The sequence below is a fragment of the Oryx dammah genome, unplaced genomic scaffold, assembly GCF_014754425.2.
Source record: "Oryx dammah isolate SB20612 unplaced genomic scaffold, SCBI_Odam_1.1 HiC_scaffold_29, whole genome shotgun sequence".
Classification (NCBI taxonomy): domain Eukaryota; kingdom Metazoa; phylum Chordata; class Mammalia; order Artiodactyla; family Bovidae; genus Oryx; species Oryx dammah.
In genome coordinates this window covers 14,493,494-14,509,562 of record NW_024070213.1, presented here as the reverse complement: position 1 = coordinate 14,509,562, position 16,069 = coordinate 14,493,494, and the positions used below count along the sequence as shown (strand labels likewise).

The 16,069-nt window shown below is 45.3% G+C and overlaps 1 protein-coding gene and 1 non-coding gene across 2 annotated transcripts in view; one reads left to right on the top strand and one right to left on the bottom strand.

Annotated features, from left to right (window-relative positions):
- The window catches only part of GALNT8 (polypeptide N-acetylgalactosaminyltransferase 8), a 37,302-nt gene extending 26,705 nt beyond the window's left edge, over positions 1 to 10,597 (bottom strand). The window contains exons 1-2 of the mRNA XM_040233513.1: positions 10,321 to 10,597; positions 2,435 to 2,735 (exon numbers count right to left, since the gene is read on the bottom strand). Coding sequence (XP_040089447.1) covers positions 2,435 to 2,735; positions 10,321 to 10,528 — 509 coding nt within the window. The 5' untranslated portion in view covers positions 10,529 to 10,597. The remainder of the gene's footprint in view (positions 1 to 2,434; positions 2,736 to 10,320) is intronic.
- A 2,802-nt stretch (positions 10,598 to 13,399) lies between these two features.
- TRNAG-UCC lies at positions 13,400 to 13,472 on the top strand. The gene has a single exon. It is a non-coding gene; the product is annotated as a tRNA-Gly (tRNA).
- The last annotated feature ends 2,597 nt before the right edge of the window (positions 13,473 to 16,069 follow it).

The window sequence follows — 16,069 nt, the reverse complement described above, 5'->3', positions numbered from 1 at the left end:
TTATTCTCTGATCACAGCAAAGTGGCATGAGAGACGAAAACAGAAAGATATTAGAAATTCACAAATAAGTGGAAATTAAAGAACACATTCTTAAACATTGGGTCAAAGAAAAAATTACAAGGAAAATTAGAAAATAGGAAATACTATAAACAACTATCCACCCACAAATTTTAAAACTTAGGTTAAATTGGCAAATTCCTATTAAAAAACACTTGCAACTCAATAATGAAAAGACAAACACCTTCTTAAAAGTAGAAAGTGTCTAAATGGACATTTCTCCAAAGAAAATATACAAATGGCCTGTATACACATGAAAAATCTTCAGCATAATTAGACATCAGGGAAATTTAAATCAAAACTACAATTGTATACCACTTGGGCCTCCCTTGTGGCTCAGCTGGTAAAGAATCTGCCTGCAATGTGGGAGACCTGGGTTTGATTCCTGGGTTGGGAAAATCCCTGGAAAAGGGCAAGGCTACCCACTCCAGTATTCTGGCCTGGAGAATTCCATGGACTATAAAGTCCATGGGGTCGCAAAGAGTCAGACATGGCTGAATGACTGGTGCTTTGCGCTTTCACACTCACTAGGATGGCTATGATAGAAAAACAAAAACAAATCTTGATAAATATGTTAAAAAAAATAAAAACTCTCATATGCTGCTAGAGGGAATATAAAATGATACAGCCACTTTGGAAAACAGTCTGGCAGTTCCTTGGAAGTTTAAATATAGAGTCATCATATGGTCCAGCAATTCTACTCCTAGGGTATAACCAAGAAAAATGAAGACATATGTCCACACAAGAACTTGTACATAAATGTTCAAACCAGCATTACTGAGAGTAGTGGAAATAATCCAAATGTCCATCAACCGGCAAACAGATGAAGAGGTGGACAACGAAATTTTATTTTACCATGAAAGGAACGATAGTGAGAAATGAAGTAGTGATGAAGCTGTAACATGAATGACACTTGAAAACATTATGCTACACTCAGAAGACTCCATGCTATACGATTCCATTTATACAAAATGTCCAGAAGAGGCAAGTCCATGGGGACAAAAAGCAGATTGCTGCTAAGTAGCATCAGTCGTGTCCGACTCTGTGGAACCCCATAGACGGCAGCCCACCAGGCTCCCCCGTCCCTGGGATTCTCCAGGCAAGAACACTGGAGTGGGTTGCCATTTCCTTCTCCAAGGCATGAAAGTGAAAAGTGAAAGTGAAGTCACTCAGTCGTGTCCGACTCTTAGCAGCCCTATGGACTGCAGCCCACCAGGCTCCTCCGTCCATGGGATTTGCCAGGCAAGAGCACTGGAGTGGGGTGCCATTGCCTTCTCCGAAAGCAAATTAGTGGTTGCCTAAGGATGAGAAAGTTGTAGGCAGATGGGGAGAGCCTGTTAGGATGGGTAGGTTTTCTTTTGGAAGAGGTAAAAATGTTTTAAAATTGATAATGGTGATGAATAAACTAAATATCATTAAAGCATACACTTTAGTAATGTATGGTATGTGAATTTATCTTCAAAAACTGTTATTTTAAAAACTTATTAAGGAGGCAGAAAAAACTTACTAAGGAGAGGCGGAATGAGAAAAAAAATAGGAAGGGAAAACAGAAGGAGAGAGGAAAGTTTCTTTAAGTTAAAATTAATAAGACCCTGGTGGTCCAGGGGCTAAGACTCTGTGCATCCAATGCAGGGGCTCTGGGTTTGATTCCTGGTCAGGGAACTAGTTCCCACATGTTGCAACTAAAGATCCTGCATGCTGCAAAGAAAACTCGGCAGAGCCAAATAAGTAAATATTTTTTAAATAAATAATGAGAAGTCTAAGCAGAGACTTTGAGAGAAACATCAGGGAGAAGAGTAGCGCTGTTAACTTCCTTCAACTTGCCCAAGTTGTTTCTCTCTCTCAGCCTCAGTTTCTTCATCTGTAGAATTATGAGTTAGACCCATCCTATCAGAATTCTCAAGGATCTGTGTTTCTCTGATACCTCTGTTCAGCTCTGAGGGGCTGTAAATACTTAAATCAGCCAGTTATCTTCTCAGAGCCACCATTATAAAATGGATTAAAGTCGAGAATTCTGTTCTGTTAGTCTTCCAGAACTTTCTACACCCTGACCCACTTCCTCACGAATTTCTCACTCTCCCACCCTTCTTTTCAACCCTTGACTTCTGCTGCTCTCAAAATGTTAGTCACTGAGTTGTATCCAACTCTTTGCAACCTCCATGGACAGTAACCCACAAGGCTCCTCTGTCCACGGAATTCTCCAGGCAAGAATAGTGGAGTGGATAGCCATTCCCCTTACCAGGGGATCCTTCCGACCCACGGATTGAAGCTGGGTCTCCTGCACTGCAGGCAGATTCTTTACGATCTAAGCCACCTCCCAAAGCTTGTCTTCAAACTACATTGAGGTCCCTAGGAAGCCTGCCTTGGTCTGCCTTACCTGGAATCTCGAGTGTCTGGGAGGGTACGATCCAGGGGCAACCGGTCACTGAGGTACACGTTATAGCCAAACTTCTGGAAGAGGTCCTCAGCCTCTTTCTGCTGAGCCTCAGAAAGGTCCCTACCCCACTTCTTGAAAAGTTCTGAGTCTGGGAAGAGAAACTTGTGGGGATTTTCCTTGAAGAAGCCACCCTCCTTGGTGTGAGCTGTATCTGGAATAGGATGCTTTTCGTCTTTCACCATTGCCAGCATGCCAACCCCATCTTCTTGGGGTTGCTTCGTAGCCAGCTTCATAGTTTGTTCTGCAAATGAAGGGCAGGGGAGAAAACATCTCAGCCAGTTGTTAGCTCCCCGGGCATTACTTTCTCATCCACATTTCCTTGAAATGTTTTTCTCCCCAGACTTTTAGGGGGGTGCAACAGAACAAGTATGCAAGGAGTTGTAGATATTGGCAAGAGAAGACCCGGAGAGATGGTATCGTTATGGAGAAGTTGAAGGAGCTTGCTCCAGGGTCCTGAGGTTGTGGTCAGGGCTGGATAACGTCCGTTTGTCATTTTTGAGGGGAGCAGTTCGGGAGAAAGACAAAGCCCAGAGAATACTGTGAAGGTGTGAGGCAGGAGGCAGGTAAAGAACTTTACAGAGGGGGAGGCTGAGGGATTGGATCGGTTAACCACAGGATGCTGCAGGGACCCAGGTGACAGCAGGACTCGGGCAAAGATGAAGACTGTGAATGGATGGCCGTGGCAAGGCCTGTAACGAGGGAGAGAGTGTGTCGAGCTCGGCAGGGAAGTGTCAGCTGAGGAAAGAGGACAGTCAGGCTTTCGTGATAAGTAAAGGGCTGTTACAACAGTCTTCTGACTCCTTCCTTCAATGCAACGAAAAGGACATTTAGAATCACCCTAGATGGTGGAATACAAAGAGCCCGAGATCACCCTCTCTCTCTCTCAAGCACACCAACATCACTACCATCCACAGAGCAGCCATGGGTAACAAAGACCAGAAAAGATCTCCCAAGACTAAAGGAATCACGAAACTGGACAGACCCCGCTGGTGGTCCAGGGGGGCCTGGGTTTGATCTGTGGTCAGGAAACTAGATCCCATGTGCAGCAACTAAGACCCAGCGCAGCCAAAGAAAGGAATTGGAGGCCCCCAAACTGGAGAGTGATTATATTACAGAGGTTCTCCTCCAGGAGTGAGAGTTCTGAGCTGCATGTAGGATTCCCCAGCCCAGGGGTCCCGCACCAGGAAAATGAACCCCCACAGCATTTGGCTTTGAAGACCAGAAAGGCTTAATTTTGAAGTCCCAAAGGGCTGGGAAAAATAGAGATTTCACTTTTAAAGGACACACACAAAAAAATCTCATTTACACCAGGACCCAGAGCAAAAGCAGTCATTTAATAGGAGCCTAGGAAGACCTACCCATTGGTCTTAGAGAGTTTCCTAGGGGTGGGCGGGTTGCGGTGCTGTCACTTTGGGGACAGAGACACTGGCAGGAGCCATACTTGGGAACTTTCGATTGAATGAAAGCTAGAGTTGACTGATTAGTCTTTCCCAAGTCCAACATTGACTATGATACTCCTCAGCATTCAACTCCAAAATGTTAATCAAGGTGATAGAGACAGAGTAAAGGGACCAAGTAGGTGATTAAATAGTTAATCCCACTAATGGGGTGTAAGTAGAAAAAAAATATGGGAGACCTCTGTAAGTTAAGGGTCACTTAAGAAAGCAGGTTTGCTTAACCACAGAAGCAAGCAGGCTTCCTTAGCGACAAACCCATGCAACAGAAGCGAGAGACTTGCCCCCAAACAATAAAACAATGGTGGCATGAGCTCAACAGGTTAATGATCCTTAGGTCGTGCTCTCTCCACACATCAAAACAGTAGTTTACGGAAAGGTGACATTTCAAAGTGAAAGGCACTCGCTGTACTGAGACCTGGAATCATCTTCCCATAGTGCCATGACAGTCCTGGCTTGACCATGGAGGGACAAGAAAGCTTCCCTACCCAACCTGGAGAAGGGGCTGACGATGGAAGCATGACATCTACTCAAGAATGAGGAAGAAGGTCTTCTCCCCCTCCCCACTGTCCCTTTGATTATTAAACTGTAGCCCACTAAGGTCGTGTGGCAGCACCCTCTGGCCTGCCCACTTTAAGCCTCTCGAGCATCCTATTCTAATCAGTTCTGTTCAGTTCATTTCATTCACTCAGTCGTGTCCAACTCTTTGTGACCCCATGGACTGTAGCATGCCAGGCTCCCCGGAGCTTTCTCAAACTCATGTTGATCGAGTCAGTGATGCCATCCAACCATCTCATCCTCTGTTGTCCCCTTCTCCTCCTGCCCTCAATCTTTCCCAGCATCAGGGTCTTTTCCAATGAGTCAATTCTTCGCATCAGGTGGCCAAAGTATTGGAGCTTCTTCAGCATCAGTGAATATTCAGGGTTGATTTCCTTTAGGATTGACTGGCTTGATCTCCTTGCAGTGACTCTCAATTCTATTCTGATAAAGGGACTCTCAATTCCTATTCTAATAAATTCCTTAACTATCGCTTTGCCTCTCTTAAGCAGAGTTTTTTCTGCTTTAAGACATAAAGCACCAAAGCTCTTCAAAGCCCCGGAAAATACCCACCCAATGGCTTCAATTCAAAGGCACTCCACAAGAGGGACTTGCTTAAGTTCCCACCCACCCTCCCTTTGTTGTTTTTCAGTCATTTTTGTTGTGTCTGACTCTTTTCGGCCCCATGGACTATAGCCCACCAGGCTCCTCTGTCCATGAAATTTCCCAGGCAAGAATGCTGGAATGGGTTGCCATTTTCTACTCCAGGGGATCTTCCCGATCCAGGGATCAAACCTGCATCTCCAGCACTGGCTGGCAATTCTTTATCACCTAGTCACCAGGGAAGCCCCAGTCCTTCCTTAGACACACACTAAACTCCAACCAAATTGATGGGATCACCTCTGGCTCATGTAGTACCATCCTGCAAGATAGAAGAGAGAATCCCTTTTTCAGATGATTGCAACCCTGGGGGACCAGCTTCAGGAGAGGATGGTCCCACGGTGTGAAGCCCTCTGGGCAGAGGCAGCCCCACACCACAGCACACGGTCTGGTGTGCAAAACTTGGGCAGAATTTCAGCTACATGCCCAGCCCCTAAGAGGGATGCAGGGAAACCTTACAAATGGGAGGAGGGTATTTTTGGAAGCTGACCTCAGCCTGGCCCGTGAATGAGGAGAGTCAACCACAGAAGTGCCTATGAGATGGAAAGAGGACAGTCAAAGCAAACCCGGAAAGAAAAATAAATGGAGGATCTTTCAGAGAAGGCTCCTGGGGACTAGCTCTCATATTTGCTCAGGCAGAAAATAAAAATGGGAGCGAGATTTTCACAGTATTCCAAATCAAATCATATTTTGATTCAAACTCTTCTATGCTAAGCACGGGGATCACATAATGGCCTTGGATTCCTTGAGCCTTTAAACTCCCTTATTACTCCTTTTTGGAGATTCCCTGGTGGCTCAGATGGTACAGAGTCTGCCTGCAATGCAGGAGACCTGGGTTTGGTCCCTGAGTCTAGAAGATCTCCTAGGGAGGGAAATGGCAGCCCACTCCAGTACTCTTGCCTGGAGGATCTGGTAGACAGAGGAGCCTGGCAAGCTATAGTCCACAGGGTGGCAAAGAGTCACACACGACTGAGCAACTAACATTTTTACTTTTCACACTCCGCTCTGGGGGTTATCCGATCTTCCGCTCTCATTCATTGCTGTCAGTGGGAAATTTTGACGATGGAAGCACAGAACCCAGCAGGATGGAGACTGTGTTACTAGACCACCCACATGACTTACACTGAAACTCTCCAAGACCCAAAGGGGACACACCCAAGTGTGTCACTCTGATGGGGCCTTTTAAGAACCCCCAGGGAAGTTCCAGAAAACTGGTTTAGAGTTATCAAGCCCTCCCACAATAGGGATATGATTATCATTATGTGTTTGCTTTGGCTCTTCACAGACTTCATAATTTGCTCATGTGTCCGTACTGTCATGAATTTATTTAGTCTTCTTGGAGGTAAGGAGCAACCAGCAGGAGGGGTCATTGAACCAGCTTTCCATTTCAGCAAGCCCTTCCGGAAAGAAAACCATCTGTGATCTGGAAACGGGGGTCCACAAAACATTTTGAAATTCATCTCCACGGGTAGGGGGTCCCTGAAACCACGTCATTTTCAGAGTGAATAGAACATGTAGAGCGCAGAGAACAACAAGCCAAGGAGGAACCGGTTGTGCAAAGAGAGAGATGGAAATAAACCTGACGGCTCTGGATGGCTTCTCGGGGCACATCATGTCCCAGCCGGAGGAAAGATTAGCCAGGCTCTTGGCAGAACTCCTGCTATTTTAAGGCCTGAGGAGGTTGACACAGTGTGGGTGAGCCAGAGAGCTGGTGTGGTCTGTGTGCTCAGCCAAGGAGGGACAGTGATGGTCAAGGTACACACACACCCTTTGGTGAAATTGCCCTGGGAATGTTTGCACAGTCAATGTGCACACCAGCCAACAGCTCTCAAAGCCAGGGCCTCAGGAGCTGACAATCTTCGCTGTTTTCTCTAACTCTTTCCCCTGGATCACGCTTCTCTTCATCCCTGGCTGCCTGTCCTCTGTTCTCTCCTTCCTACACTCAGTCACTCGCTCATCTATTTAATTTCTCTGTGCCAGGCCCAAGGCATAGAGTGGTAAAGCACATCACAAGATACTCATCAACTGAACCGTCCCCTAAGAAACCTTCCCTGGTGGCTCAGACGGTAAAGAATTTGCCTGCAAAGCAGGAGACCCAGGTTCGATCCCTGAGTTGGGAAGATCCCTTGAAGAAGGAAATGGCAACCCACTCCAGTATTCTTGCCTGGAGAATCCCATGGACAGAGGAGCCTGGTGGGCTACAGTCTATGGGGTTGCAAAGAGTCGGACGTGACTGAATGACTAACACTTTCACTTTATGAAAACTGCCTTCCAGAAATCTGAACCACAATAACATAAGAGTCTTGTGATGGAGGATGGAAATCATGCTTCATGCCTCCTTCTCTCTCCCCTCATCTATTTTCCCGTTTTTGCTCCCTATCAATTCTTACACCCTCTGCCATGGATATTTTCACTCTGGGCTCCCTTTCTGTGCTCATCTCTTTTCTCCTCTCTTGTCCCCTCTCCATATCTCTCCTTCTCTGATTTCCACCCTTCCTTTTCCTTTTCCTGTCTGACCTTCCATCCATCCCTCTGTCTCACCGTGAACCCTGACAAGGCTCAGTTCTTGTTTTTTAAAAGACACTCCCTAGGCCGCCCTGGTGGCCCAGTGGTTAAGAATCTTCCTGCCAATGCAGGGGGACATGGGTTCGATCCCTGGTCCAGGAAGATTCCACCCGGAGTGGAGCAACTAAGCCCATGCGTGCACCACAACTGCTGAGCCTGTGCTCTAGAGCCCAGGAACTGCAACTACGGAGCCCATGGGCTGAAACTATTGAAGCCTGGGTGTCCTAGACCCCATGGCTGCAACAGGAGAAGCCAGTGCAATGAAAAGCCTGTGCACTGCCACTGGAGAGTAGCCCCTACTCTCCGCAACTAGAGAAAAGACTGACTGCAACAACAAAGAGCCAGTGCAGCCAAAATAACTAAAATAAACAAATAAACGTAATTATTTTTTTCAAAAAGACACTCCCCAAGGCTGTTATGTTAAGTGAAATAAGTCAGACATCACTTACACGTGGAATCTAAAAAAAAAAATACAATAGACTAGTGAATATAACAAAAGAGAAAAGAGAAATAGACTCACAGATATAGAGAACACACTAGTGTTTGCCAATGTTTGCGGGCAACACAAGAGTAGGGCAAGGGAGGCACAGACTGTTACTGGATGTAACGTAGGCTCGTGTATGTACTGTACAATATGGGGAATATAGCCGATATTTTATAATAAATGTAAATGAAAAATAACCTTTAAAATTCTATAAAAATTAAAAAATTTAAAAAGAGGAAATTTCCTGGTGGTCCAGTGGCTAAGACTCTGCACTCCCAATACAGGAAGCCTGGGTTTGATCCCTAGTCTGGAAACTAGATTCCACATGCCATGACTAAAAGGTATCACACAGCATAACTAAAGGTCCTGCATGATGCGATGTAGATCAGAGATTCTACACACCACAACTGGGACGTAATGCAGCCAAATAACTAAATAATCTTTTTTTTTTTAATTAAACAGAAAAAAAAAGACTCCCCACCACCCAGGCTCCACGGGCACACAGCCACACATCTGAGCAGTCAATTCTCTGCTCTCACATTCCAGACTCCTCTCTCCCAGGTCATGAGCATGAGATTCTTATCATTCGGGAAGCCCATGACTCCTGCCCTCTCTGGAAGCAGATACAAGAAATTCACAGGAGGTAGAGTTTCATGGTGAGTTTCAAAAACAAACCCCGGAATTCCTGGGAAGAGGTTAACATGTGCTGGACCCTGAGGGCATCATCTTAAGTGAAAAAAGCCAAAGACAAATATTACTGGGTCTCACTTATGTGTGGAATCCAAAAAGAATGGGGGGAAATGAGTTCACAGATGCAAAGAACAGGGACTTCTCTGGCAGTCTGGTGGCTAAGACTCCACACCCCTAGTACAAGGGGCCCTGGTTTGATCCTTAGTCAGGGAACTAGATTTCACATGCTGCAACTAAGAGGTTTGCATGCTGCAACTAAAAACAGATTCTCAAAGATCTCATATGCTATAACCAAGATGCGGTGCATGATATATATATATATATATATATTTGACAGATACAGGGAACAGATTAGTGGTTGCTAGAGGCAGGGTGCAGCAGGGTAGGGTGAGCAAAGTGTGTAAAGAAGGTCAAAAGCTATACACTCCCAGTTATAAAATAAATCCTGGAGATATAATGTATGGTGTGGCAACTATAGTCAATAGTGTTCTATTGTATGTTTAAACGCTGGTGACAGAGTAAATCTCAAAAGTCCTCATCCCAAGGAGAAAATGTAGAACTATGTGAGACAGCAAACGTTAATCAGATTTATTTTGTGACCATTTCTCGAAATATACAAATATTGAACCCTTACGTCCTACGCATGAAATTAATGTAATCTTATGACTTATTTGAAAAGACCCTGACGTTGGGAAAGATCGAAGGCGGGAGGAGAAGGGGACAACTGAGGATGAGATGGTTGGATGGCATCACTGACTCAGTGGACATAAGTTTGAGTAAACTCTGGGAGTTGGTGATGGACGGGGAGGCCTGGCGTGCTGCAGTCCATGGGGTCGCAAAGAGTCGGACACGACTGAGTGACTGGACTGAACTGAACTATACATCAATTGGGCTTCCCAGGTGGTGCTAGTGGTAAAGAATCTGCCTGCCAAGGCAGGAGACTCAGAAGAAACGGGTGCTATCCCTGGGTCGGGAAGACCCCCTGGAGGAGGGCATGGCACCCTACTCTAGTCTTCTAGCCTGGAGAATTCCATGGACAGAGGAGCTTGGAGAAATACAGTCCACGGGGGTGGCAAAGAATCAGACACGACTGAGCAACTAAGCAACAGCAGCGTATGCCAACCATAACTCAATTTAAAAAAGAGGTTAAAAAAAAAATTAAAATAAAATAAAAAAAAAAAAGAGGTTGACATGTAGGGCACATCAGCCAGGGGGCTCTTTCTGCACAGACTTCACCAGGGTGTGTGTGCCCGCCCTGAGGTACACACACACACACACACACAGCCTGTTCCCCTTCATCAGCTGCTGGCTCTGAGTCCCACTAATTCTCCCTCCTTTTTCCCTCCACACCTCTTTATTCTGTGCCCCTAAACACATACTCACAGGCACAGACAGGCACACACACTGTCCCCTCCATGTCAATGCCATCGACTTACTCAGATGCTGCAAATTCGCCTCTAGTCGAGAGAGTCTGTCCATCACTGTCCAATTAAGTTCAGATGGAGCAAAATGCAGCTTATTCTGGCAGTCCCCCAGGATCAACTCCTGTACAGTCCTCTTGGTGTAAAATATCAGGAGGAGATTGAGAGCGAAGACCAGCAGCAGCCCGATGCTGAGGACTCTGAGGACATTTCTCCTGAGCATGTTATTCTGTCCCTGGCTCTGCTGCTCCCTGGGGGCTGAGGGTAGTGTCACTGCCCAGGCAAGCTGAGAATCACAATGAGCTGAGCCCTGACTGTGCTGGCTGCATAGAGGATACCCTGCCCACTGAGCCAGATGTTCTCTGAGTCGGAAAGCTGTACCGGGCTGCCTGGTTCTCCCCGGGCAGCGTCAGGCATGCGGAATGTGTCATGACAGCCGCCCAAGGATGGGCAAGTCACCTGGGCACACCTTGTGCAGAAGTCAGGTTACTGCTTGCTCCCGGAGCCAGTGGCGGCTCTTTTCTCTTGGTTCTGTTTGATTTCATTTTGGTTCTGAATGTTTCTTCTCTCTGGTAGAAGCCTTTAGGAGACTCACCAAAAGGGCGTATGAGGTCTGGACCTGTGAGTGTAGCAGAGTGTAGGAGGGAAGAATCCACTGAGTGAGAAGTTTCTGGACCACGTGCTTTTTGAGAGCAAGGATGGTGTCCGAGATGTCTTTTTTGCCAGTGGCTCAGTGGTAAAGAACCCTCTTGCCAATGCCAGAGACACAGGACATGCAGGTTCGATCCCTGGGTCGGGAAGATCCCCTGGAGGAGGAAATGGCAACCCACTCCAGTATTCTTGCCTGGAGAATCACATGGACAGAGGAGCCTAGAGGGGTACAGTCTGTGGGGTCACAAAGAGTTGGACACGACTGAGTGACTGAGCTCGCTTGCACATAGATTCTTGATAATTATAGGTCTGTAACAGTTGTCAGTTCAGTAAAACTTCCTGCAAGTTCTACCTAGAAGCAGATGAGTGAGCTGGAGGGGGCCCACTAGGGTAAGCCCCAGGTCTCAGCCTCGCTCCACTAGTCACTGCCCAGCTCTGCACACTGAGGTGCTAGCCTCTCCTCACCCTCAGCTTCTGGTAACTCTTCTGCCCCACACCTTGCACCCACTATATGCTTTGAACAAATCACTTGATTATTGTCATCACAGATTAACATTTAAAACAGTTCCCCAGGGCTTCCCTGGTGGTCCAGTGGTTAAGAATCCACCTGTCAATGCAGGGGACACAGGTTCAATCCCCAGTCAGGGACGATCCCACATGCTTCAGAGCAACTAAGCCCATGTGCCACAACTATTACTGAGCCTGCTCTCTAGATCCCATGAGCCTCAACTGCTGAAATCCGAGTGCCCTAGAGTCTGTGCTCCCCAACAAAAGAAGCCACTGGAATGAGAAGCCCCTGCTTGCCATAACTAGAGAAAGCCTACATGCAGCAATGAAGACCCAGCAGAGAAAAAAATAAAATGAATAAACATTTAAAAAATAATAATAGTAAAATAGTTACCCAGAGTCCCAAAGTTCAAAGTTCTCAGTTAAGGGTTGAATAACTTCATAATATCATCCACTCTGTCCCAGGTCCCCAGACACAGCACATGCAGATGAGAGCTGAGGCAGACGTGTGGATTAAAGCAAAGACATACAGTTTTAGGAAAATGCAGGTGGAAAGAAAAAGAACCAAATGAAAAGTAATCAGTTCTTTTGTTTTCATCAGTTTTTCCTGTGCGTTCATATGCAAATTACAGTCAAAAGAAATTTAAAACAGCTGATTGCTTCCGTTTCTGATGCAAAGTAGAATGGACCCACTTGTCTCTATTCCTCTCCATTCAGTTCAGTTCAGTCACTCAGTCTTGTTCAACTCTTTGTGACCCCATGAACTGCAGCACACCAGGCCTCCCTGTCCATCACCAACACCCGGAGTTCACTCACACTCACATCCATCAAGTCCGTGATGCCATCCAGCCATCTCATCCTCTGTCATTCCCTTCTCCTCCTGCCCCCAATCCCTCCCAGCATCAGAGTCTTTTCCAGTGAGTCAGCTCTTCGCATCAGGTGGCTAAAGTACTGGAGTTGCAGCTTCAGCATCATTCCTTCCAAAGAACACCCAGAACTGATCTCCTTCAGAATGGACTAGTTGGATCTCCTTGCATTTCAAGGGACTCTCAAGAGTCTTCTCCAACACCACAGTTCAAAAGAATCAATTCTTCGGCACTCAGCTTTCTTCACTGTCCAACTCTCACATCCATACATGACTACTGGAAAAACCATAGCCTTGACTAAATGGACCTTTGTTGGCAAAGTAATGTCTCTGCTTTTCAATATGCTATCTAGACTGGTCATAACTTTCTTCCCAAGGAGTAAGCGTCTTTTAATTTCATGGCTGCAATCACCATCTGCAGTGATTTTGGAGCCCCCCGAAATAAAGTCTGACACTGTTTCCACTGTTTCCCCATCACTTCATTGATGGGACCAGATGCCATGATCTTCGTTTTCTGAATGTTGAGCTTTAAGCCAACTTTTTCAGTCTCCTCTTTCACTTTCATCAAGAGCCTTTTTAGTTCCTCTTCACTTTCTGCCATAAGGGTGGTGTCATCTGCATATCTGAAGATTACTGATATTTCTCCCAGCAATCTTGATTCCAGCTTGTGCTTCTTCCAGCCCAGCGTTTCTCATGATGTACTCTGCATAGAAGTTAAATAAGCAGGGTGACAATATACAGCCTTGACGTACTCCTTTTCCTATTTGGAACCAGTTCTCTCCATTAAGAACAACCAAAAGCTCTGGCCACTGTATATTAGACTCTAAAAGGTGGAGAGACTAGAGCAGACCAGCTAGAGATCTTGAGACCTGAGGAAAAACTCAGCAGTGAGTTCCCTGGGTTCAGTTTTCAGCTGAGAGGTCTTAGACTGAACACTGAGAAGTTGCCAACCTGTCCATGTTAACAGGCAAAGACTATAAAAGCACCGAGAAACGCCTGCTGTCTATATACAAAGGAGCAGTCTAGCAAGACAGAAAACCTTCAAATAATAACTGCCTTACTCCAGGGATTTCTCTGATGGTCCAGTGGCTAAGACTCTGCACTTCCAGTGCAGGGGGCCCAGGTTCAATCCCTGGTCAGGGAACTAGACCCCACATGATGTGCAACTAAAGATCCCACATGCTGCAACTAAGACCCAGCGCAGCGAAGTAAGCAAATTTTTTTAAAAAACCAAAACAACAACAACAACAACAAAACTGCCCTTCTCCAGCCAAACACCCCTGAAAATCCATTGCATCACAACCAGTCATCAATAAAGACCACATGGGAAACCTTCACTTCTACCCCCGTTCTCCAGCTGTGACAAGGGGTGCCTTGCACCCTCCCCCTTCAGGATGGTGCCGGAGAGCCATAACTTTTGTTCTTGTTCCCTGTGATGTCTGTAAGAACAGCATTGAAGTGTCCCTCCCTCTCTCAGCCAGTGTGGTGTCAGCAGAGAACTCAAGGGGAAACTGAGCTTCCTCCCTCCCCCACGACAATAATGAGGCCTCCCTCCTCCAGGTGTCAATGGAGGCCAAGTAAGAAGCCTAGACTTTCACCCCTACCTGTCATAAAGAAGTGGCATCTCCCTTTCCCCACCAGAGCAGTGTCAGAAAGTCCTGCTAAAACAGAAAATTTAAACAAGATACAGAATCCTATGATATAATACCAAAACGTCCAGGATGCAATAAAAAAAAAAAAAAATTTATGTGCCATACCAAGAACCAGGAAAATCTCAACTTGAATGAGAAAAGGCAATCAACAGACATTAACAGCAGTAGGACACAGATGTTGAAACTGTTTTATAAGGGTTTTAAAGCAGCCATTAGAAAAGTACTTTGACTAGCAGTTAACAAATGTGCTTGAAAGAAACGAAAAAAATAGTAAGTCTCAGCAAAGAAGTAGAAAATCTCAGGAAAGAAATAGAAGACATAAAGGAGAACAAGATGGAAAATTTTTAACTGGAAAGTAAAATAAAAATTTAAATGGATTCTGTCTGTCTATTAGTCGCTCAGTCGTGTTCAACTCTTTGCAGCCCCAGGAACTGTAGCCCGCCAGGCTTCTCTGTCCATGGAATTCTCCAGGCAAGAAACCAAAGTGCATTGTCATTCTCTTCAATTACACTGTCTTAAATCCTCCTGGGAAAAAATGGTGATTCAATCGTTAATAATGTCTGTCTTTTCTTTCCCTTGTATACAACCTCCAGCCAGACAGCAAACATTTCAGAATGGGTTGCTTTTGTCCATCATAAATGCTGACTTCTTAGAAGGAAATTCCAGCCCCCTTCCATACTTCACCACTAAAATTTCTGCTCATTCTATGATCATTAAAGGAGAGTATGTCCTCAATAGGTTAAACTGTACCCTTTCTTAACCAGTTACAAATATCTGAGTAATTTCAGAGGATTCATTCATTTGACAAGGAATAGGTTGATGACAGTGGCTAAGAAAAAGCTAATTTGTGGACTGTGAGCATGTGTTGGAAGGAAAGAGAAAATAAATATCTTGTAAGCACCTTCTATGGACCAGCCAGTGGCAGGTGCTGGATGTACGTGATCTTATCTGGTCTTCATAGTCACCCTGTGATGGGAGGACTACTACTCCATATCCCAGATAAGGAAACAAAATCAGAAGGTCAGGTTGTATTTGTTTCAGTTTTTTAATCAGACTTTTTTATGCTATGGGGCTTCCCTTGTGGCTCAGCTGTTAAAGAATCCACCTGCAATGTCGATCCCTGGGTTGGGAAGATCCCCTGGAGAAGGGAAAGGCTACCCACTCCAGTATTCTGGCCTGGAGAATTCCATGGACTGTTACAGTCTATGGGGTTGCAAAGAGTTGGACATAACTGAGCGACTTTCACTTTCACTTTTTTATGCTGTAGTTTTGGGGATTAGTACAGATAAACTGCAGAGTTTTTCTTTTGCACAGATACCCATGTTCTAATGTCCTTCCAGACCTCCTGGACTGGTTGCCTATATATTTGTCATTATGGTAAAGTGTATGTATGATGCAGAAACAAGAGTTCCAAGGCAAGAGTTTTTCATTTCAGCTGCTTAGCCAGGAGTGGGACTATAAGATCCTAAGATGCCTCCCTTCCCACCACACCCCCCTCAAAATCTTAAGGTGAGCAAAATTGTAGAGTAAGAAATTCACTTTAAAGATGGTCTTTCCCATCAATAATCAAGAGGCTTAGACGTTTTTCCACCAGAACAACAGAGGAAAGAGAATCACACTGCAGAATTAGCACTGTAAAATCTAATGCATTTGTACATAATTAGGAAGAGCCAAAGATGTAATCAATACAATTGATAAACATTTAACTTTGAGAAATAGCAGAACAACAGGATTCCTTGCAATTAATTCATCAGTTCTGAGTGCTTATCAAAGAATAGAGTTGGGCCAAGGGGGAAAAAAAAAATAGCCTGAAAAATGGACCAGTATCTAGAAGAGATGGGAATACCAGACCACCGTACCTGCTCTTGAGAAACCTGTATGAAGGTCAGGAAGCAACAGCTAGAACTGGACGTGGAACAACAGACTGGTTCCAAATAGGAAAAGGAGTACGTCAAGGCTGTATATTGTCATCCTGCTTATTTAACTTCTATGCAGAGTACATCATGAGACACGCTGGGCTGGAAGAAACACACGCTAGAATCAAGATTGCCGGGATAAATATCAATAACCTCAGATATGCAGATGACAC